General features: G+C 45.6%; 1 protein-coding gene across 1 annotated transcript in view; it reads left to right on the top strand.

The window, feature by feature from the left end:
• Positions 1-1,336: 1,336 nt before the first annotated feature.
• Positions 1,337-24,196, top strand: part of Kcmf1 (potassium channel modulatory factor 1) — a 58,153-nt gene continuing 35,293 nt past the window's right edge. The window contains exon 1 of the mRNA XM_027429461.2: positions 1,337-1,529. Coding sequence (XP_027285262.1) covers positions 1,514-1,529 — 16 coding nt within the window. The 5' untranslated portion in view covers positions 1,337-1,513. The remainder of the gene's footprint in view (positions 1,530-24,196) is intronic.

Raw genomic sequence — 24,196 nt, 5'->3', positions numbered from 1 at the left:
ACAAGTTCCTTGGGCAGATGGGGGTGATCTACTAAATATTTCCTCGAATTAAACCTTTTAATATTTTTTAAAAAACAGGCATATCTTAAATCATATTCAATAAAACATTGTAACGAACAGGGTCCTTCCTCTGCCAGACAGCTTACATACTAAATCTTGGTACTGTACCTCTTCTGCATCTATTTAGCTATGCCCTTTCAGAAAGCCACGGAAGCCAAGGCAACCAAAGCTTGAACCGGGCCACACAGTCAGTGGAGGGTGGGCAGATTAGGAAAATCGCCAAAGCAAGCGGTCTTCTGGAACCCTGTTTCAGTAAACTTAGCTGGGAACTTTGTCCAATTCCGAGTGGACGAGGACAAAATTCACTACCGAAAGCGAACGAGAAGGAGCGGAGGCACCGCAAGGTTAAGTCACTTGTCCAAGGTTACACCGTGCATATCAGCACCAGAGTCCAGGGCTGAACAGGTCTTAACTACAGGGCGCGATCTCCCTACGCCACGCCACCACTGACACGTGGTCAGGGGTAGTCTGAAGTATTTGCTGAATTAGTAATGCCTGAAAAGAAAGTTGACTGTGAGGAACCTGGGTGAGGCTGGCGGAAAGGGCATACACATCTACACACGCCGCACAGAAAAGCAGTCCACGAGCAGAAAGCAAAGCAGCCCCGAAGCCCACCAAGTTTTCCCCGCAGCGCATTCGGGCGGGCGGTGGCCGGACGACCCAGCCCAGCCTTCAGCCGGGGTGGGCTCCCAGGCCTCGGCCGCGGCCTCCCCGCGGGGCCCGGGGGGACACGCAAGCCCCGGAGGCCCGCACGACCGCCCTTCCCTTCCGAGTTCCCCGCTTTCAAGGAGCACACAGCAAGCACATGTGTGTCCCCGAGCGGTCCGCGATGGCCCGGCCGCCGCGCGCGACCGGGCGCTGGGGAGCCACCTCCGGGGCGTTTCGCGTCCTCGTCCTCCCACGCGCAGCGCGGCGGGCCCGCGGCTGGGCTCGGGTGCTGCGGGACCGCGGCCGGGCCGCCGCCGAGCACGGTCGCCCGCCGGCCGCGGGGCCTCGGGGCGGCGAGAGGCGGGGCGGGCGGGCGTGCGGGGGAAGGAGGCGGAAGAGGAGGAAGAGGAGGGAGGGGAGGCGGCGCCGAGCCGGGAGACGGGCGGGGGGCGGCCGGGGGAGGGACGAGCGGGATTTGCGGACGCCGCGCCGCTGCCGGGAGCCGGCGGGGGCCCAAGAGTGACGAGTCAGGGCGGGCGCGGGCGGAAGCGCGGCCGCGTCGGAACCCGCCTCCTGAGGAGCTAGCCGGCCAGGCCCGGCCCCATTCCCGCCCCGCGCCGCCTCCCGCCGCCGCGCCGCCGCCGCCGCCGCGGGAGCGCTCCCCTGCCCACCCCGCCCCCGCGGCCGAGCCCGGGAGTCGAGTGGGAGTCGGCCGGCTGGGCGCGGGCAGCGCCGGGAGCCCGCGGTGGGGGCACACTGCAGCCGGGAGCCCGGGAGGGGCCGCGCCGCCAGCGTCTGAACTAGGATGTCCCGACATGAAGGTGAGAGCCGAGCCCCCGCCCCCACCGCCTGGGCCTCGGCCTACCCCGCCCGGGGTCCGGGCGCTGCCGAGGCAGCGGGCACCGGCGGGGACGCGGGCCGAGCCCGAGTCGCGGGGCCGGGGCCCCGAGGGGACCGTGGCCCGAAGAGCGAGCGACGAGCGGGGAGCGGCGGCCGCCAACCGTGGCTTGCGGCGGCGGCCCTGAGCTGGGCCTGGAGCCGGAGGCGGGCGGCCGGCGCGGCCGGAGGCTTTGCACTGTCATGGGCGGGAGAGGGGGAGGGGAGGCGGCAGGGCCCCGTTTACCGGCGGGAGCCTGGCTCTCGGGACACATACCGGACGCCGAGGCCTGGCCGGCCGGGCCCGAGGGCACCGCGGGGCCCCGGCGCGGCCTAGCTGCGGCGGCTCCCGGAAGAGCTCGGCGCGGTGGCCAAGCCGGGTCGCGGCGTGCGGCCGCGGCAGGGGAGTGGGGGTCCGGGCCCAGCGGACGCGTCCGGGGTCCGGGAGACTACGGGCGAGCGGCCGCCCCGCCTGAGGGCCGCGGCCGTGCGGGCGGGAAGACGCCGCGGCCCGGGCAGCCCTCGCTGACTGGAGCTCGCCCGGCCTCGCGGTAGGCCTCGGCGCGTCCCTGGGCTCGGGTAAACCAAGTTCCCGGGGCGGATCCAGCCCGGCCGCGGCGAGCAAACTCCCTGCTCCGTCACCCGGCTGGAGCGGAACTCGCTCCCGGCCAGCCCCGGGCCCTCACCCGCGTGCGCTGCCCACCGAAGCAGGCTTACGGTCGGGGGCGTTTGGACTTCCGCGGTGCCCTGTGAAAACACGCTAGGGTTCTGTGGCTACGAATCAGACCCCTCACGTCTCAGCCCCACGGCACAAAGGCACAAGTGTTTGAAGGCCGAAGGATAGGCGATGAACTGGTGAAAAATAAGTTAACTTGAATTTACTACCATATGGTTTAGGGAGGGGGAGGGGGCTATGTGCTCTTTGTTTCACTACAGCAGGTTTTACATTAAAAAGTAGTCACCCGACTTAGTGAAAAGTTTATTTCACTACAGTTAATGGAAGATTATAGAAGTGACTAGAAAGTTTCCTGTCCTTTGAATTCTCAAGACCTGGATAGGTGTTCTGGGAGTGGAGAAAGTTTGTGGAGGTAGATTCTAGGGTGTGCTTCACCGAGGAAAGGTATTCTTAGGGAAATCCAGACCATGGATTTTCTAGATTGTAAAACTCTCATTGATTAACATATGTTTAGGGCAAGTTTGGGAATTTGCATACCTAATGGCAAGACTGAAATTGACTCCAAACATTTTAACAAAGAGACTTCTTGGAGCATTTTTGATTACTAACTGTTCAAGTTTTGGAATAGCAGGGTACTTACTTTAGCCCCAATCAGGAACAGAAATTTGGAACTCTGTTCCAACATACCATTCCGTATGCTTAATGGGAATGTGTCCCTTATCGCTGTAATTTGGAAACAGTTGTAATTAAGGTTATAATCAATTCCATTTGGAGATATTAAGGTTAGTTTAAATTGCAGCAGTAGGTGTGTTGACCGCCTTCAAGACAAAATGAAAGTTAGCATGGGCTGCAGGCTCTAATTCAGGAACTAGATTAAAATAACAGAATAATAATCTAGAGAGTTACGTGTCTGAGATCTTTGCCCCTCCAGATCCAGAATGTTCTTAATGAGCAGTAGCCTGGAAAAAAGAGTCCTTTACCCTCAGATGGTGTGTTATCGTAATTAAAATGGCTTAGGTAGATGTAATATCCTTTAATAAAACACACTTGTAATTTAAGTCTGTCTTTCCCTGTTTGCCCCTGGAAAGTGTGCTTTTATAAAACTTGTGTTGCCTTTTAGTTACTTGACATCTTGAAATCTGCAACACCTTTCTTGTCAACTTAATTTCAAATGGGTGTGTTGAAGATGTTGTACAGTGTTGTACAAGTGAGTTTGTATTTATATAGGTGCGTTAACTAAGTTTAGTATTTTGTTTATTTACTTTGAGGTAGGGTCTTATTAAGTAGCCCTAGCTAGCCTGACCACAGATTCTGCCTGCCTCTGCCTTCCCAAAACTATAATTAAAGTTGTGTGCCAACAGACAGTTACAGTTTAAGGGTCTAGTTTTGGCCTAGTGCAGGGATAATAGTTTCAGTATCACATCTGTCCTGGAGATATGTCTGTGTTTTGTAGTATATTATTTCAGGCAGTAATTATTTTCATCTGGATGAAATATAGGGTGCAATCCCAGGTTTTTACTTACCTCTCTCTTCTTTGGGCCAGCTAAGCCTGTTTCTTTCAGCTTTGTTTTTCCAAGTCAGGGTTTCTCTGTGTAGCCCTGGTTGTAACCCAGTCTATAGACCAGGCAGGCCTTGAACTCAGATCTGCCCAACTCTGCCTACTGAGTGCTGGGACTAAAGGTGTGTGCCACACTGTCTGGCCTCAACCTTGTTTTTGAGACAGGGTCATGGTACCGATTCTTGGCAGGCTTGGACTCACTATGTGAACTAGGCTGGCCTCACTTGCTACCACTCCTCCATTTGCCTATAGCCACCTCCCTCTTGTGACACCACACCTAGCTTAGCATTTTTTTTTAGTGGTCTGATTTTCTAGCTCTTTAATCATCTGTCTTCAACATTCTCTGCTGTTGTTTTCCTCCGGAGTATGACCCAGAACTGGATGTAGTAGTCTAGTGCAGGCCAGAGCTGTGCCGCCTGTAATGTTCTTGCCTTCTCCTTGCTTTTCCAGGCTTCTGTGCACAAGTAACTTGTTACTTTGTCTTCTCCCAACTCTAACCAATTGCTCTGTAGTATACAGATGATGTAACTTTGGACCACACAGCCCCAAGATGAACACCTGTCAAGATCAAGCACTGGACTGCTCTGAGAAAAATGGATGCAGCCAAGGACACAGAGAAACGCTCTAGGCCAGGGTTAGCATACATTCTCCAAAGTAAAGGGCCAGGTAGGCAGTGTTGTCGGCTGAGCCAGCTGTGAGATCTGTCACTAGAATGGTTGTGGCAATGTTCCAATTAAAACCTTATTTATGGACACTGACATTTGAATTTCATACAATTTTCATGTGTCATGAAATATGATTCCTTGAAACCCTGCCACTATCACCACTTAAAAATGTAAAAGCCATTCTTAACCAGTGCAGCCAGCCAGTCAAGAACTGGTGGTAGCCACAATTCATCCAAGCATTGGCGTTTGCCTGACACTGGCCTTCAGTAGAGGTTTAGAGTTGGGCGGCCTGGAATTGGTGGGAGACCGTACCCTTAGTATGGCAATATTTCCATTGGGTCATGAGCAAGTGCAGGGACTAAGCTAACTCCAGCACCTCATGAGGTAGCACCACATAGGTTGGGAGAAGGGATGGGGCATAGGCTCCTACCTTTTCAGGAATGTGTCCATGGCGGTGGCAGTGCCCCACAACAGTGATGTTCCTGTTTTCTCTGTGACTTCACTGGGGAGAATTGCAAGGCCTCTTTTCACTTCATTTTGAAATGTGCTTTTTATATTAGCAAACATTTCCCAGGTGGTAGCATCCAGTCACTTTATGTTCTCTATAGCAACAATATCTAGTTCTGTTTCTTACACACCAAACCCATTGGTTGTCTGCTTTCTGTGTTTAGTCTCTGATCGGGGCTGCAGCTGTTGTGGCTCTGCTTCTTGTTCTTTTTGAGACTGGGTCTTAGGTATCTCTGGTTGGCCTTGATGACCAAGAGTGACCTTGAGCTCGTGATTTCTTCCTTCCACTTCCCCGCTTACAAGCAAGCCTAAATTACGGGAGTGTAAGGGCTTGAACTCTGAGCTTCACACTTGCTGGGTAAGCATGTACCAGCTAAGCTGCATCCTTGGTTTTGCAGTGCATGGTTAACCTGCGTCATAAGGCTCTGGATTCCACCACCAAAGGAAAATAAAAATAGTGTCAGGTATGTGTCGCTTGGCTATTAGGTATAGCCACTCTTCCAATAAGACTGGAGGATCCCCTGAGCCTAGGAATTTAATGCCAGCTAGTTCCATCCAAAGAAAAACAGCAAAACATTCAGGCTCGGGCCTATATTTCCAGTACCCTGTCAGTAAGTTGGGATAAAAGGTTTAGAGGTCCAGGCCATCCTGGACTACATAGCAAAATCCTGTGTCTTACACACACTCCATCTTAATGTCATGTTTTTGTAAACAACATATTTGAAATGTATGCGATTCAGAGTTTAAAAGTCAGGAAATAGCTTTGTAAATAAAAACCTGTCAGATTGTCAGCTCATTATCTCAGTTATGAGTCTTCTAGTTGGTTATGTGAGTTAATAGAGAGCTTTAAATCCTTGAGCTGTTTTGTTACTCTGTAAAATGTACTGCTAGGTACTGAGGGATGTGGGGAATAAGGAGACATACACAGCCTTTCCTTTAAAGCCTGGTAGGAGATGTGCTTTTGTAGACAGTTTCCGAGGAAGCACTCCTGAGAAGGGTCCACAGAAAGAGATAATAAGCAAGTGGATGCCAAAGTGTACGCAACTTTGTTCATGCCTCTTTGCTCCAATTTTAACTTATTTAGTGTACATGAGTGAGGGAGGGTATGTTTGAGTTGGGGTAACTTAAGAAGTCGGTTCTCTCCTTTTGCTATGTGGGTCCTGGGTCAACTCTGCTCACCATGCTTGAGTGGCAAATGCCTTTACTTCCTGAGACATCTTGCCCCGTTTTGCCCAATTTTAGAAAGGGAATCTATTTTGATTTTAATATCTTTTGGTTCCCCCTTCCTTCCTTCCTTCCTTCCTTCCTTCCTTCCTTCCTTCCTTCCTTCCACACAGGCTGGCCTTGAACTTCTGTGTTTCCACCTCAAGTTTTGGGATTACAGGTGTGTTCATTACTTTATGTACCAACTTTCAAGTACTTTTTAAGCTTGTTCTCTGATACTCTTTATTAAGTAGATATTGCATGTATTTCTTTGTTCAGGAAAGGGGGTGGTCAGAGGGCAACTTTCAGAAGTGGGTTCTCTTTTCACCTTCACAGGAGTCCTGAGCTTCAGATTTAGATTGTTGGGTTTGGTATAGGCGCTTTACTTAGCTCTGCTACTGGCAGCCTTGCTACTGTTAAGTTTTCTGAGACAGGGTCTCATACAGTTCTCACTGGCCTTAAACTCTATTTAAAGTTCAGAGACTCTGAACTTCTGATCCTCCTGCTTTCACCTCCTAAGACCGGAATTACAGGTGCACACCACCATGCTGTGTTTATGCAGTGCTGGTGATCAAACATGGAGCCTCATATATGCTAGGCAAGCAGTCTACCAACAGAGCTACAACCCCCAGTCTTTTCTTGTGCTGCCCTTGGCAAGAGATAAAATGGCTTGAGGTGTCCTTACATTTATTAATTTGCTTGGGTGATTTGCAGTGAGTTCTGAGGATGGAACCCAGAGCCTCCTACATGCCAGACAAAGGAATTACCATCAAATTAATACTTAGGCCTTTTTAAAGTTTTGATACTGTCTTCCTTACTGTGAACTTATTCTGTGTCCCAGGCAGGCCTTCAGCATGTGTTTCTCCTGCTTCAGCTTTCATTGTAGCTGGGCTTGCAGGCCTGTAACACAAGGCTGTCTTTACCTGACTTCTGTTCCACTAGCTTTTTGAAGGTTTTTACTTGTATAATGACAGTGGATAGATGGGACAGGTGACAAATTATTGTTACTTGTTTCTCAGAGACATCTAATACTGTTTGCTTACAAAATATGAAACACAGAACTATATAAGTCATTAATCTAGTTAGTATCAGTTTATGGGCTTTTTTTTTTTTTTTTTTTTTCAACACTGGGGATTGAACCCAGCTCTCATGTACACATGCTGTAAGAGCCTTGCCATGGGGCAACATCCCTAGCCCTCAGCTTTGGTTTTCTGAGACAGGCTCATGCAGCCCTAACTGGCCTCAAACTTGATGTGTCGCTGAGAGATGACCTTGAACTCCTGATCTTCTTGCTTCTGCCTCCCAAGTGCTGGGGTTACATGTGCCATTATACCTTTTTTTATTGACAAAAATTAAGTATTAACTTTTATCATGTACAACATGATAAATGTGTGTTGTAGAGTGTCAGTTACAACTTCTTGAAAGTTGTGTCTATTTGTATATTTTTCAAATACTCTAGTACTAAACACACATAAAGACAGAGTAAATTGAATTTTTTTTTTCAGATTATCAAGCCAGGTTTGATAATTGGCATGTCGTTTTACTTCCCACTGAAAAGATCAATGCCATCGTGTCTTAGTTAACTGTGTCCAAAGATTGTGACAGTATTAAGACACTTAATTTCCAATAAATCATAGGTTGTATTTACTTTCTCTTCTTTTTTTGCTGTGTGTGTGTGGCCTGGAATTCATTTTGTAGCCAAGGTTAACCTTGAACTTGTGGTCCTCTGAGGTTGGAATTGTGGTCATAAGTCATCATGCTCAGCTACTTTGACTTTTGTAAACAATAGATAAGAACATCAATTTATGAGAAAACACCTTGTATTTTAATTTCTAGGTTCTTCATATGCAATTCAATTTGAAATATTTTTTTTCATAGATTGGTATTTTGTGTTTAGGTTCAAATTGTACTAAAATAGTACTTTCTTGTTTTAACTTGGGAATTTAAATAGAAATAAATTTCATCTTGGAGTTTTACATTGCTTGGCATTAGGCCATGTATGCAATCAGAAGGCTGAGGCAGACAGATGAGGAAATTCCTGGCCAGCCTAGACTAGGCTACATGAGACCCTATCTCCATTAAAAAAAAGGCAAGAGAATCATAACCAAACTATTACCAGTAATTTTGTAATTAGAAAGGAAGCTTTGCCATAGTACAAACTTAGGAACTTTCTGATCTGCTTTGCATCCTTGTTAGAAAGAAGCCTGTGTATGTATTTATGAATGGTGACTTAACTCCCCCCCCCCCCAAGACAGCCTGTGTAGCAGCCCTGGCCTTCCTGGAACTCCCTTTGTATACCAGGCTGGCTTTGAACTCACAGACATCCACCTGCTTCTGTTTGCCTAGTGCTGGGATTAAAGGCATGCACCCCCACCACCCAGCTGAACATCCACTTTATAATATCTGTTGTATGCTAGTTTATTGTTTTTTGTTTTGTTTTATTTTTTTGTTTTTGGAGACAGGGTTTCTCTTTGTAACGACCCTGGTTGTCCTGGAACTCATTTTGTAGACCAGGCTGGCCATAAACTCAATTAAAGTCGTTCCTCACCCTGCTCAGCTATTGTTTAAGTTTCTCTACATCTGTCTTTTGCCTGCTTGCATGTCTGTGTTTTACATACTTAAGCCAGAAGAGGGCAGTAGGTCCCCTGGAACTGGAGTTACAGGTGGTTGTGCTCTCATGTGGGTGATGGGAATCAAACCTGGGTCTTATGGAAGAGCAGCCAGTGCTCTTAACCACTGAGCATACCACTTTTTTTTTTCTTTTTGTTTTTTGTTTTGTTTTGTTTTTTGGTTGGTGTTTCAAAAGAGTCTCATGGCCATGACTGGCCTCAAACAAACTATGTTGTTTGAACTCCTGACCCTTTTACCTCCACCTCCTGGATGTTGCGATTTCAGGTGTGCGCCAGCATGCTTGGCTTCACGCATTGCTAGTGAAGGTTATTGCATTACACTCGAAATGCTAATGTATAAATATTACTGCCGTGAGGCTGCTTGGATGTGCATCCAAAGAAAGCATTCTCTGTATACTTCAGAAAAGTAGAGTGCTGTTTGTAATTTTTTTAAAAAAACATTGCAGGCAGTGGTGGTGCACATCTTTAATCCCAACACTCAGGAGGCAGAGGCAGGTGGATTTCTGTGAGTTCAAGGCCAGCCTGGTCTACAAAGCAAGTTCCAGGTCTCAAGGCAAACAAACAAATACAAAACAGTAATTTTGTATTAATTTTAATGTTGTCCTAAGGATTGTAACCTTTTTCATTTCCTTAAATAGCTTTTCCCCCCTAAGTCACTGAAGTTATTCATTACAGTTGAGGAAGGGGTCCTTAAGTATACAGAGCACCACCGTTTTTAAATGTGTTCGGTGTTATGTATTGGCTGTGTTTAGTAGTACGTGGTGGAGCAGTAGAATAAAGAAGTTTCTGAGACTTAGATTTTACCTAGGAAAAATTGCTGGGGAAGGATGTGGATGGTCAAAAAGCAGAGAGTACTCCCGGGATTGTAAGGTCAAGGGGCTAGCCAGGTATTGGCATGTGAGAGACAAGAGTGGGTTTGAAACTTGGCGATGATTATTTAGTTGCAGGGTCAGAGACGGAACACTACCACTCAGGCCTGGTGCAGTGTCCTGAGAAGCAGACACCAAGAGGCAAAAGCTCCTTGTCCAGTGCACTTAGCAAGAGATGAACTGGTTCACCCAGCATCTTATGTGTTGCCATCCCTGCAAGCTGACCGCTGTGGCCCTCCTTCTAAGTGGTGGTTACTGCCTAGAGTTGGGCTTGGTGGGTCCATCAGTGTGCAAAGTTGTCAACCAGAAGTCCCAACAAAGTTTGCCAGTGACCACAGGATGTGGGGGAAAAGTACCGGTGGATATGGACCCTTGAAACTGATTGCTGCCACTAGAGAGGGAAAGCCTGGAATGACAGAGTAGGTCAGCTATGTCACTTTGGGCTAGGAGGAACAAAACAGTGAGGGAGTTCTTGACATTAAACCTAATTAGGTTTGTACACTATTTTCTGTTGAATTTGTGCGTGCGTGCATGTTTCTCTATGACTTCCTGAGCTGGCATGAACTGTACCCTCTTTCTATTGCCAAAGGAGTTAGTTACATTTAGAAAATCACTTTTTATGATTTTTTACTTTTTGGTTTGGTTTGGTTTGTTTGAGACAACTTCTTGCTTTGTAGCCCAGGCTGATCTGGAACTAACTATATAGATGATGGCTCAGGCAGGCTTCAAATTCATGGTAGTCCTTTCTGCCTCAGCCTTCCAGGTATTGGAATTACAGTCGTTGGGAACCCCTGGGCTTGACTGAGATTCTTTTCAAGTGCTAAGTTCAGGCTGGGGAGATGAGTCAGTAGATAAAGTGCCTGCTGCATAATTTGGATCCCCAATACCTGCTAAAAGCCTGTAATTCACCTTTTGGTTATGACTTGTTTATTGTTCCTTAAAGACCCTTTATTGTTCCTTAAAGACCCGTACAGTGCCATGTCTGCTTCGGGACCTTCTAGGAGCATCTCTTCTGATGGAACACTTCTGCAGGAAGTGTTTAGCTTTTGGCCTCCCCTTCCTTTGTTAGGTAGGAATAGTATTACCTGTGAATTTTACCACTACCCGTGTCTGGCTCCTGAGAGCCCCCTGTGAGTCATTATTAGATTTGTTAGGCTATCTAAAATAATCAAGACTGGAAATCCTCTTCTGTTTTTATTTGGGGATGTTGATTAACAGGAAAGGGGGATCATGGGAAAGAGGACCAGGAACTTTCTTAGAAGAGGAATGAACAAACTACGTAGAGCAAAAACGGTGCAGGGAGCTGAGTCCTAGGGGCCTGGCCTGGATGGCACTGGGTAATGTTTGTTTCACTTCTGCCTCTGGTTTCGGGTTAAGTCTGTACTAATTGTACTGTTTGAATTTGCTGGTCCAGTTAGTGTTCGTTCAGTGAATATTTATGAACTGGTGCCACTCAAAGATGTCCAGTGCTTGTCACAACTTGTAGATCCCTTCCTGAAGATGGAACTATTCAGTGGGTCTGAAACACATGCGTGAAAATTAAATGCTTTCCTTTTGGGCTCCTGTCTAGTGTGCTGGAATTAATCTTGAAGTTTATATTTTATGACAAGGTAGTTAAACCATGTAAGTATTTTAATATTTTGTCAACAGTTACACGAGCCTGCCTCCTTTAAGTTTATTTTCATTTACTTTTCAGTCTGATTGTGCCCAGCAGTTCATTTCTTTCCTTTTCAGTTTAAACTGTGGTGCCACTGTGAAGTCTTGGTGCACATCTGCATATGTAAAAGTATGTTAAAATAGAGTATTCCTCATAGGTTTTTAATTATATTTGATACTTAGTGAGAAAAGAGCTCAAGGGATTAAATGTTTAATTTTGTGTTCAAAGCACTTAGTTTTTGCATTACAGACTTTATACAGTCCTGTTGCTTATGTAACTAATAACTCCTGGGCCGGGCAGCTAGACCCTACTTTGGTCATTCTTGGTCCACCAGTGTCTCTCTCTATGCCTGTCCAGACCTGGCACTGCAAGCAAATGAGCTGCTCTCTTAGGAGCTAAGGACACTGAGAGGAAGTTATTGTAAATGTTTTTTTCTGCCTTGATGGTGGATAGGAGCAGGTAGTCTTACCCTGCTGATGAGCTGACCATCCCAGATTCTGAAAATTATTCCTATGATGTTTATGTGGCTGTACTTAGAGGAAGACAGTGTGGCAGAAGAGGGACTGGGGTGTAGCTCAGTTGATAGCCTAAGCTTCCCAAGTGCTAGAATTATAGTTGTACATCACGTGTACTTAATTTCTCTGGTAACTACATTACAATGAGGTGCTATTAATTTTAAGCAGTTAATAATACCCTAATATTATAACATGCTGCTTCTAACATAAGAAGTACACAGATTTTTGGTTTTGTTTTTAAGATCTGATTTGTGGGGAGTGGCTCAACAGTTAAGATGGAGTCCACGGGGGCACCAGGCAGGCATGTGGTGCACATATACACATACAAATAAAACACTCATACATATAAAATAAAAATCTTGAGCTGAGGAGGCAGAAGCAGGTGATCTCTCTGTGAGTTCCAGGACAGCCAGGACTGTTACACAGAGATAACCTGTCTCAAAAAACCAAAATAAGTAAGTAAATAAATCTTTAAACAAAAGACCCCAGTGGACTAGTCTGAAATTCATTGGGTAGACCAAGATGACCCGGAACTCCGTATCTTCCTACATCCATATCGTAAATTTGTGAGTGCATGTTTTATCACACCTTGCTTAAAAGTCTTTTGGTATGATTTGTTGGTACTGCTGGGGAATTGAACTCAGCACTTTGTGTAGGCCAGGCAATTATTCCACCACTGAACTACATCTCTAGCCCTTAATGAGATTTTTATATTTATTTATGAAGTCTTAAATCTGAGGGCATTTTATGTAGCATATTTTATTGCTACCTTTTTATCGGCAATACTAGATCTCAGCTGAGTTTCATCTTTAGATTTGTGCATGATTTCTGAGTTCATCTTTTCATCATATCCATAAGTGGGATATGATGTTTACTGGGCCACTTAGTAACATTCTGGATTTTTCTTTTTTTATAAAGAAAAATGTTTGCCTGGCGTTGGTGGTGCAAGCCTTTAATCCCAGCACTCGGGAGGTAGAGACAGGTGGATCTCTGTGAATTCGAGGCCAGCCTGGTCTCCAGAGCGAGCGTCAGGATAGGCTCCAAAGCTACACAGAGAAACCCTGTCTCGAAAAACCACAAAAAAAAAAAAAGAAAGAAAGAAAGAAAGAAAAATGTTTTTAGCCTACATTAGCAAACTGTACCCATCATGGCAGTAGAAACCCACTTTCTAAACAGTAACTAAATCTTCTAGTTACTTGAGGCAGAGTCTTACTGTGAGCCTCTCTGCTGGCCTTGAACTCACTGGTTCCTCCTACCCAGAGGATTTACAGGCAGGAGCCACCCTGGCTAATATGCGTACCTTTTGTTGTCTTGTTTTAATTATAATTTGATCACCTAAGGTGGGAAGGTAAGGGCTTTGGAGTGAGGTTAAATTGTTGGTGGAGTTTAAATCCTTCTGCTCTGAGGAGTGTGTAAAAACCGTGACTACTCTGTGACAAGTTCTAAAGTAGTTCAGAGGACTGTGAGTTGTTCTGATGGAGGCAGATTTTTCAGCCCTTAGATTAGGATGACCTCTCTAGCCTTGCTAATTTATTGCAGATGGTTTTATTATTATTTGCTTTTTTCTTGTTTTTTTTTTTTTTTTTTTTTGAGCGAGTAGTTTGAAACAGTCTCTCTATGTATTACTGGCTGCCCTGGAACTCTGTGTAAACTAAGTTAAACCCAAACTCACAAATATCTACCTGTCCCTGGCTCCCAGGTGCTGGGACTAAAGCCACATTGCCCACCTGGCTACAGATTATTAACATTATAGAAAGATTTGATCTCAAGTAGCTGTCGTGTTTTTGTTTTTTAATTTAAAGACTTGCTTGCTGTCAGTTATAGACCTTGCCTTGAAAAGGCAGGTGCTGAGGAAAGAGCTCAGTGATGGAGTGCAAGATGTGGAGTTATCTGGAAGACGGTTGTCTGTCTTCTCCTTTTACCATGTGGATGCTGGGGATTGAACTCAGGGCATCAGGCTTGTTATGAAGTGCCTTAACACTGGGCCATCTCACTGCCCCTCGTCTGTTAGAAATGTGATGTCTTCTGCCTTTGTTTTACTGAAGAAGCAATTCTGCCAAGCTCCTGGCATTCCCCAGGTTCCTCCTTTTCAGTTCTGCCCCATCAGATGACTGGAGCATCATGTGTTTATTACATTTGTTTTCAGTAATGTAAGAAACTACAATTACAGTTAGGTGTTTTTTTTTTTGTTGTTGTTGTTTCTTTCCTTTTTCTGCCCTACCCTTTAGCTGGATACTCTTTGGTTTTTTGAGGCAGGGTTTCTCTGTGTAGCCCTGGCTGTCCTAGAACTCACTCTGTAGACCAGGCTGGCCTCACACTCACAAAAATAACCTGCCTCTGCCTTTGCCTCTGCCTCTGCCTCTGCCTCTCGAGTGCCAGGATCAAAGGTGTGTGCCACTATGCCCAGTTTCCAGTGGTTTTCATTTTTAATTGTTTTTCATGTGCACTAGTCTTTTGCCTGCATGTATATGTGTATGAGGTTGTCAGATCCCCTGGAGCTGGAGTTGCAGACAGTTGTGAGCTGCCATGTAGATGCTGGGAATTGAAGCCTGGTCTTTTGGAAGAACAGCCAATGCTCTTAACCACTGAGCCATCACTCTACCCCACCCCACCCCACCCCCACACTGTCCAGTGGTTTTCTAAGTGTGGTCCAAATACAACCAGTATGGGCATCACTAAGTGGGTATGTCATCTAAAAAGTACATCCTTAGGAATCATGCAGTTAAGCCTGGGGTAGTGATGACGGCGGCGAACGCTTTTAATCCCAGCACTTGGGAAGCAGAGGCAGGCTGATCCACATAGTTTGAGGACAGCCAGGGGTATATAGACAAATTCTGTCTTCCCCCCACCCCCAAATAATCATGCCATTAAGTTAAACAAAACAAAAATAAACAAGAAACAATAACTACCCACCTACCTTTAGTGATTTTCTGTTGGGTGAGAATCACAACTATTTGGGGCAGTTGTAACCCTGAAATGCAAGCTGCATGCTTGGTTGTAGAACTTGCTGAAAAGTTAGATTCTTTGGTTTTCCCTAGGTCTGTCTACTGGAGGAAAGTTTGTGGAGTGGGCCCAGCAATCTGTATTTTAACATTTCTACTTGAATCAAGAAAGGACCAAAGTGAGTGTTTAAATGGGGCATGATTATTGCAGGTGATAGACACACATGGTCTGGGGACCATTTGCAAAATAAAAATAAAGCTGTTGACCCTGGTCCATTCTTTTTGAACCATATTATATTGTCACCTGAGAAGGTGGGAAAGGTGTAGCTCACCCATGCTACAAGCAGTTATTGACTTCATGTTTGTTATCAGTCTGTTCTGGCCACAGGATATGACACTGAACAAAAGAGAAGAGGTTCTTATTATCCCTATGACATTCAGACTGTGTTAGAAGTTCATAGGCCAAATGAGCCCATTCTGTTTTTGTAAATAAAGTTTTATTAGAAATAGCCACATCTGGTCATTTATGTCATTTCAGCTGTATTTGTACTGTAATAGCATAGTTGAATAGTTCTGTCAAAACTACTGGAAATATTTACTATCTGGTTTTTTACAGAAAAAATATTAGGTTTCTGCAATAAACCATAAAAGAATAAATATGCAGTAGAGCTTTGGAGGTGGCAGGTGTTAGGAAAACCCATAAAGCAGGTTAAGGGAATGGAGCTCCTTGTAAATGAGGTTATCAGCGCGGGCCTGTCTGAACTAATGAGGACGTGGAAAGGAAAGGTGGTATTTAAAGCAGAAGGGAAGACAGCGAGCCTATGGGTCCTGAAACTTGGAATGCTTTTGGAGAGGCCTGGTGTCTGAAATGCAAGCTGCATTTCAGGGTTGCAACTGCCCCAGTGAATGGGGTAGGAAAAGGGAGGAAATGAGGTTGGCGCAGTTAGCGATGGCCTTCTGTCATGCCCCACCTGGGAACAGTTTAATTGGGAGTGTTTTAGAAATGAGTTTCTGTAGTTCTGCAGCCGAAGGGGTCTTTGGGTGAGTGGATGTCAGGCTGGGCTTACCCAGTTTTGTCCTCCACGTAGGGATCTCCCAGAAACCTTTTTCTTTGCAAACTGTCACCCACACACATCATTTTAAGTTTGGTTTTACTCAGCCCCAATGTTAGCTGTTTTTTTACTTTCCTGTAAGGTGGGGGGACTGATGGAAAACAAGTCTCCCTTAGTTGAATGTTAAACCTTGAGCCTAGAATTGGGTTGTCTTAGTTAGCTTTCCAAAGGGAAGCAAATGTTTTTATGCTCTGAGCCAGTAATCATGGAATCACTTGCACTGGTCTATACCAAACAAGAGCTCTGCAAAGCAGCATTTGCCTACACTTTGAAAAATATGTGGGATTTTTCCTTCTGTTTCATTAAAGGGAAAAATATTACTGTGACCTTCTAGATTGGTTTCCCATTCTACCCAGCAGATGTATCTTGCTAGTTGAGACCCTGCCCTCTCCTGCCCAATTCCAAATATTGATTCCTTAGGTTGAAGTTTTGACAATGGGCACTAAATTACAGAGCAAGTTTTTCTACTTGTGGGGTAGATGGGATGTCATAAGCAAAAAGGACTACAGGCATGAAATGAGACTGCTGTAGTCTGACTGGGATATGAAAAGTGTCCTTCTAAATGGCTGCAAGCTCTATAGCTTTGGCAGGTGTTCATCAGAGAATGTATTGCCCAAAGGGTGTCATTTCAGTTCAAGACACAAAGAAATTAATTTTGTGGGGTTTTTTTGTGTGTTTTGTTTTGTTTTTTGAGACAGGGTTTCTCTTTGTAGCCCTAGCTTTCTTGGAACTCACTCTGTAGACCAGGCTGGCCTCAGAGATCTGCCGCCTCTGCCTCCTGAGTGTTGGATCAAAGTCTTGTGCCACCACACCACCCTAACCCCCTGCTTGAAATTCTGTTTTTAATAGGAAGAATTGGGTGGAGATAACCAAGTCAGAGAATTGTAGGAGGTACAATGCAAAGCTACAAAAGGAGGAGATAGGTTGAAGTCAATGAGACGAGCTTCTCAAACTGAAAACCTCTGTGTAAGTAGGAGTAAAGTGTATTACAGACATTGATTGACTTTTGCCTAAGGTTCCAAAGGGGAAGTGGAACAAGGACTCCCTTATTCAGACTTCCGGGTCTCTGCTGTAAAGAGGGGTGGTGGTGGCAGCCTCTCTGAGAGTGCTGTGAGATGAAGTGCTGATGTGTGGAAGGGTTGTGAATTAGAGAGCCCAGCGGGAATGAAAGGTGCCTCTGTTTTTATCATGGGAGATGGGAGTAGAGATGGAGGTAGGAGCGAGGTAGATAGAGTGCAAGATTTCAGTTGCCACAAGGACAGTTTTGTCACTTTCAATTCAGATTGTGGCATGGAGGAGGGATTATGCCTCAGAATTTTTAAGTAAACCAGACATGGTGACACACATCTGTAATCCCAGCACTCAGGGAGGTTGAGGCAGGAAGATTGAGAGTTCCAAATCAGCATGGGCTACTTGAAACTCTGTCTTAAAAAACTAAACAGAACAGGTTCAATGAAAAGTGGCAGGTTTTACAAAGATTCGTGTGGTAGCATGAGAGGGATAGATGGGTGCCTTTGACAAGGAGACTACAAGAATTTTTGCTAAAATGAGCTTGAAGTAAAAAGACCTAATTTATCAGTGGCAGTAGGAACAGAAAGGAAGAAGGTGACAGGATTGAGAGTCTCATTGTAAAAGCGCAAAAGACAGACAGGGCACTGGAAAAATAGCAGATTCTTCTAGCAAATTGGGAACATAAGGACAGGGAGGGAAACCGTGTTCAGCTTTTGACATTTCAAATTAAAGGTGGTAGTGGAATCAGGTTGGAAAATGCATATACACTGCTCAGGGGAGAAAAACCAGGGCTGGAGGTTAGCATTTTATAGCCTTCTTCACAGAAGCCTGGGGAATAGAGAAGGGATTTCATATTTAACTGCAAGGGATGGAAGACTGAAGTAGTTGAGGACAAACTTGGAAGCTGACTTGTGTGGTAGCACCTGTCATTCAAGTATTGATGGGCTTGCCCATTTTCTTTATAAATAGGGTTCTAGGCAGCAGAAATGGGAGGCAGGAGAGGGAGAAACTCAAAATCACCAAGTATCAGTCATATGTTATATCTGTTTTTTATTACAATTATGTGTGTGTGTGTATCATGTATAGTACAGCACATGTATGGAGTGCAAACATGCACTCGTGCAAAATTAAATCAGTAAAGCCTATGTTGTAGATTAGGAAGCTGAAGGCTTATTTGTCCTAGGTCACACAAATAAGAAATGCTAAAAAAGTTAGCCAGAATTTTGGACCAAATTCTATCAGAAACCAAAGCCAGTGTCTGTTTCTATTTAATTTGGAGGTCAGCAAACTTCTGTGTTTGGCCAGTTAGTGCATTGGCTTTGTGGGCCATAGAGGCAGTGTGGCTGCCTCACTCTGTTGCTGTGTAATGAAAACAACCACCAATGATGTAGAAACAGATGAACATGGCTGTGAGAGCCAGTAAATCTTAAGGCCCTGAAATTTGAATTTCATGTAATTTCCAAGCACGTTAAATACTACATTTATTTAATTTAGCCTGTCCTGTGGGTTGAACCCGGAGGCTGGAAATGGTAGGCAACCCTCTGTCACACCCTTAGCCATAAATATTATTCTTTTAAAAACTTCCTAGACGTTTAAAAAATATAAATACCATTGTTAGCTAACGGGCTGAATGAAAACAGATGGCAGGCCACATTTGGTTCACAGGCTGAAGTTTGATGGTCCTTGCTTTTTTATGTGTATGAGTTGTTAGGTCTCAAACCCTGACAGCCAGCAGAGCTCACTGTGAACATCAAAGCTGCTGCTGGCTGTGGGGGTTCTCGCCACATGCATGCCTCAGTCCTTATTGTTATAGGGTCCTCCTGGCTGGCATACCCCACCCCTACCCTAAAGTTCTCCAGTGCAGGGATTGGGCTGAGCCCTTCCACCAGCTGTTGCTCCTGTGTAAGCTAGCCATTTGGGCTACACTGGCTTTGTTTGGCCTCTTTGCTACTAGTCCATGTTCCTCTCTCTTTCTCCTCCCTCCTCCACTTACATGGCCCAGCTCAGTCAACTGGTCATGTTCACCCTGACCTCTTCAGATGCCTCTTCACCTGGCTATGCTCGCCCTCATGTCTTCTGTGTTAACCTTTCTGTCTATAGTAAACCTTCTCTACCATACCCAGGAGCATATGTCCTCTTTTTACCTTTTTTTTTTCTCTCATGAATGAGTGTTTGACAGTGTTATATGTTCCACGGACATCCCTGGTGCTCATGGAGCTTAGAAGAGGATGTCAGAATCCCTGGGATTGGAGTTTCAGGTGGTTATGAGCTGCCATGAGGGTTCCAGGAACCGAGCCTGGGTCCTCTATGAGAGCAGTGAGTGCTTTAACCATGTACCAACTTTCTAGCACCCACCCCTTATTCTGAGACAAATGTCTTGTTAAGTAGCCTAGATTAGCCTTGAATTTGAGATCCGAGTGCTGGGATTATGCCTGTGTTCACTGTGGAAATACACTAGGCTTGGGGGCGGGGGACTCCAGCCTTCTAAGACAAAGCAGGTAATTCTGGGTAGCAGGAATCCCGAGCCTATGCCTAACACAGAGGAGGAGGAGAGAAGTGCCAGGCCTCCTGAGTTTCATGGAGGAGGGCATCCCACGAAGAATGGCAGCTGTCAGATTAACACGTCACAGAGCTGGGGAAGGCAAGTAGGTAGGTTTGGTAATTGATTAATCATAAGGATTTGGGGGAGGAGTTGAAAGTTGGGGTTTTAGCTTGATGAGTTCAGATGTATGAAAGCATGGTTTGAAGGTGGGAGCAGTAAAAACTGAAATGAGTGACAATCCTTTAAGTTCTTTGTCTGCAACAGCTCCATCTCCATAGTAGTAGAGTTGCTTGCTCAGGGTGGCAGACCTTGTGGAATGAGAAGACGATATGAGACTGTGTCATTAAGCTCTGGGGAATTCTCAAGACTGAAGGGGCAGAACAGCTATAAAAGACCCTGGAAAGAGCGTGGTGCTGAGTAAGGAAGGTGTTTTTTTGTTTTTGTTTTTGTTTTTGTCAAATGACACAAGCTGGAGTCCTTTGGGAAGAGGTAGCATCAACTGAGAAAATGCTTCCACCCCGTGGCCTGTGGGCAGCCTGTGGACAGCCTGTGGGCATTCTCTTGATTAATGATTAATGTGGGAGGGCCCAGCTACCTAGGGGCGGTGCCACCCCTGGGCAAATAGTTTTGGATGGCATAAGACTAGTCTGTAACTACTGTTCTTGGTTATTGTGGCCCCAGTTCTCTAGGCCTTTTTGTTCAGGTGACAAGGGGCCTTTGCAGATACCCTGCAGGGCCCTGCAGGGCCAACCTGAGGTCTGTCTAGCTGTGGAAATTAGTTTATTTTAGCCCTTCCTGTAGGAAAATCAAAAGAGAGGTAGAGTAATGGACCGTTTGGTTTTCTAGTAAAACAGTTGTTGCTGCATCTGTCTGTCCCCTTTTGCTGCCCCTCCTTCCAGCTGTGGTCCAGAAGTGCTGAATCACCACGAGTTAGTGACCAAGTAAGGCCTAGAATTCAGATTTCATGACTCAACTCTAGATCATATTCTCTCTCCTTCCATGCTGCTGCCCTGAGAAAGAAACCAGAAACACAGACATGGAGCTAATTCATAGATGCACTGAAGGAAGAGGGCCATGGTGGGCAGAGCTTTCCTGTCTATGCTGAAGTTTCATCTGTTCTGAACTAAGCGAGACTTGAGTGACTGCATGTCCATATACACCATATTTTAAGATGTGTATGTACATTTATGGAATGGCTCATAGAGCATGTTTATATTACTGCTTTACATGTTTTTGTGGTAACTTTGCTCTTTGTTTTATTTTTTATTAGTATCTTCAAGTGCCAGAGGACAACTTTAGGGAATGGCTTCTCTCCTTGCACTGTGGGATCTGGCAGTCAAACTTATGGTACTAGGCTTATACAGCAAGTGCTTTCACCCTGAGCTATTTAGATGGCCCAGGAGGGTAAGCCTGGCTGAGCTAGAGCTCTACTAGAGTGGTCTGGCCTTGAATTTGTACTTGTGAGTGGTGAGGTTCTAGGTGTGTCCACCACACCCTTGTATGCTTCCTTTCAGAAGATAATGGCTCCTGCATGGAGGGGAGGTTATGGTGCATTCCGTTAATCCCAGCATCTGGGAGACAGAGGCGGGTGGATCTCTTGAGTTCCAAGACAGCCATGGCTACACAGAGAAACCCTGTCAACGGGCAAGATAATGAGAGGTTCGCATTCTAATGGTCAACCAGTACAACCAGACACAGTCCTGGATAGGCCTGCGTGAGTTAGGAGCAGGCCTTTCCCTTCTGGTGTGTGAATTCACGTTGTTCTGGGTGAAGCTGGAGGCTGTCCAGTGTTTGTAATGGGGCTTGCTTGTGTAGAGTAGAAGCACATAAGGCTGGGAGATACAGAAGAACAGTTACGCTAAGGAAGGAAGAACAGTGGTGAGGTACCCCAGGCTGGCACTCCAAATCAGTGGCTTTTCCATTGGGTTAGAAATTGATTGTCAGACCATCACTGTAGGCCTTGTCTTTCCCTTCATTGTGTATGATTTATAGACTTCCTTCCTTGTGGACTTGATAGATGTGTTAGAGTAGTTCACCATGTTAATTTTGTAAATGTTCAACCTGGAGTCAAGAGAGGGCTGCTTGAAGTGATTGTACTTCTCTCTGTTACTAGTTTTGTTGCTGTTAGTGGTTTTGTTTTGAGACTAGCCCTGGCTGGCCTGGAATTCAACACTGCTCTCAGACTCTGCCTTTTGACTTTGTGTTGCTCCACCTTGATGGGATTTTTTTTTTTTTAGCTGACAGAGATTAACACATACTTAATGTCATCATCAACGTCTTCATCTCTGTCTCCTCCTCCTCCTCCTCCTAGTCCTCATCCAGACCAGGCTGGCCTTGAACTCAACAAGATCCACCTGCCTCTGCCTCCCAAGTGCTGGGATTAAAGGCGTGGGCCACCACTGGACTGCAATATACTCTTTGCTGTGTTCCATTTGTTAGCACATTGGCATTTTTTCTTTTTTTGGTGGTGAAGGCTTTGCAGTACTAGGACAGAATAGAAGCTGATAGACTTGTAGGTCAAATTCCAGGCCTGAGGTATGAACTTGACATACACACCAGGATCTTTTGCTTTTGCTAGTACAAGTCTGTGTATGTTGTAGTGGGTGTCATTCCTCAGATACTTCATTTTGGAGACAGAAGTTTTCACTGAGCCTGGAACTCACCAGCGTGGCTAGAGTGGCTGGCCAGCAATTCTTCTTTGGGGTGTGGTTGGTGTGTGTGTGTGTGTGTGTGTGTGTGTGTGTGTGTGTGTGTGTGTTACTTTGTTTTGTTGATTTTTGGTTTGGTTTTGAGTGTCTGTCAGGCTGGCCTCCAACTTGCTGCAATCCTCTTGCTACTGCTTCCTAAGTGCTGGGATTACAGGGGTAAGACACTACTTTTTTGGTTTTTCAAGACAGGGTTTCTCTGTGTAACAGTCCACTGGAACTCCCTTTGTAGATGAGACTGGCCTTGAACTCACTGAGATTTACCTGCCTCTGCCTCCCAAGTGCTAGGATTAAAGGCAGAGAAACTACCTCTTAATAAATGTTTTCTTTGCTATTACACACATTTGGGTTTGTATTTTAATGGTATTTTATGTATCCTTTCATCCTCTATACTTCTTTTAAATGGTACCCAGTTCCAGAGGCTTATTTTTAGAAAGGATATTATATAGGTGCTGAATACTTTATGATACTCCTTATACACGCCAAGAGATCCATAATGTGTGGTTGCCTGACTGGGCTCAAGTGGCACGATGCCCCTCCCTCCACTGGTGGTCACCTATGTGACCCTCTTGGAGCCATTCTCTCATAGTGATTAGAGACGTGGTCTCTCTCTCTCTCTCTCTCCCCTTCTCTCCCTCTCCCCATCGCCCCCTCTCCCAGAAACTCTGGGAGCTCCAGGGGATCCAGCGCCCTCTTGCTTCTGCAGGCCCAGAGACAGATGTTAATGCTGGGGGCTGGGTGTAGTCAGAAGTAGAAAGAATACTTGCTAATGGTCAGGAGGCACTGGGTTTGGCTCCAGCTCCCCCTACAGATGCCCCAAGATATAAGTGCTCTGGAGTAAATGAGCACTCACTCATTAGCAGTCAGGAGCCCCAGTAGTTGCTGTCAGCATTGTTTGTATTGACCAGCTCAAGGTATCAAATTCCAAACTGTTGCATTGCTGGTGATGTCATTGTGTGTTAAAACCTGCAGAAGTTCTTAGTAGCTGCATGTAAAATGGATTTAGTGCCTATGTTTGAAAAATTAGGGTTTTTTTTTCCTGTTGGTCCATTTGGAAGTCATGTGACAGGTGGGAAGGTCACTGGCAGCCACTTCCAAATACTAAGGCAAGAAGCACTGTGACAACAATGCTTCCATAGTACCTGTTAGGAACTATTACCACCCACACCAGTAACCACTGGTCAAGTGTTCATAGTAAGGTAGGAGATAGAGTGACTTTATTAAAGAAACATTTGGTTGGAGCCAAAAATAATCTGTTTGATACTGTTATCTTATACCTTGAAATCTTAAGACACTCCTTAGTATTTAAATTACATACATGCGTTTTGTTTTGTTTCGTTTTTCGAGACAGGGTTTCTCTGTGGCTTTGGAGGCTGTCCTGGAACTAGCTCTTGTAGACCAGGCTGGTCTCGAACTCAAAGAGATCCACCTGCCTCTGCCTCCCGAGTGCTGGGATTAAAGGCGTGCGCCACCACCGACCAGCCGTTTTTTTGTTTTTTGTTTTAATGAAGTGGCACACGTGGAGGTCGGGGGGCAATATACAGAAGTTGGTTCTCTTGCTGTATGGGTCCCATGTATCAAACTTGTGTGAGTGTGTGTAACAGTGGCACACGTGAAGATCAGAGAACAGCTTGCATGTGTTGGTTCTCTTTCCAACCCAGAGTTCTCAGATACTAGCACAGGCTGACAGGCTTGGCTGCAGCTCCTTTACTTGCTGAGCTGTCTCACCAGACCCCAACTTTTAATTTTTTTGATATTTCTTTGTTTACTATGATACTTGTTTGTGTGTGCATACCATGAGCAGAGGTACAGCTTTCTGGGGTCCGGTCTTGTTTCTTCATGTGGATCTGGAGATCAGATTCAGGTCTTAGGACAGACAAGTCCCTTTATCTGCCGAGCCACTTTGCCAGTTCTAGGTTTTGTTTGGTCTGATTTTTGAGACAGGCTTTCATGTAGCCAAGGCTGGCCTAGAACTCTTGACCCTTCTTCCCCCACCTTCCAAGAACTGGGATTCCACCAT

Source organism: Cricetulus griseus, chromosome 8, assembly GCF_003668045.3.
Source record: "Cricetulus griseus strain 17A/GY chromosome 8, alternate assembly CriGri-PICRH-1.0, whole genome shotgun sequence".
NCBI lineage: Eukaryota > Metazoa > Chordata > Mammalia > Rodentia > Cricetidae > Cricetulus > Cricetulus griseus.
The sequence above is the reverse complement of the archived record's forward strand: the minus strand, read 5'-3'. Positions and strand labels throughout refer to the sequence as shown.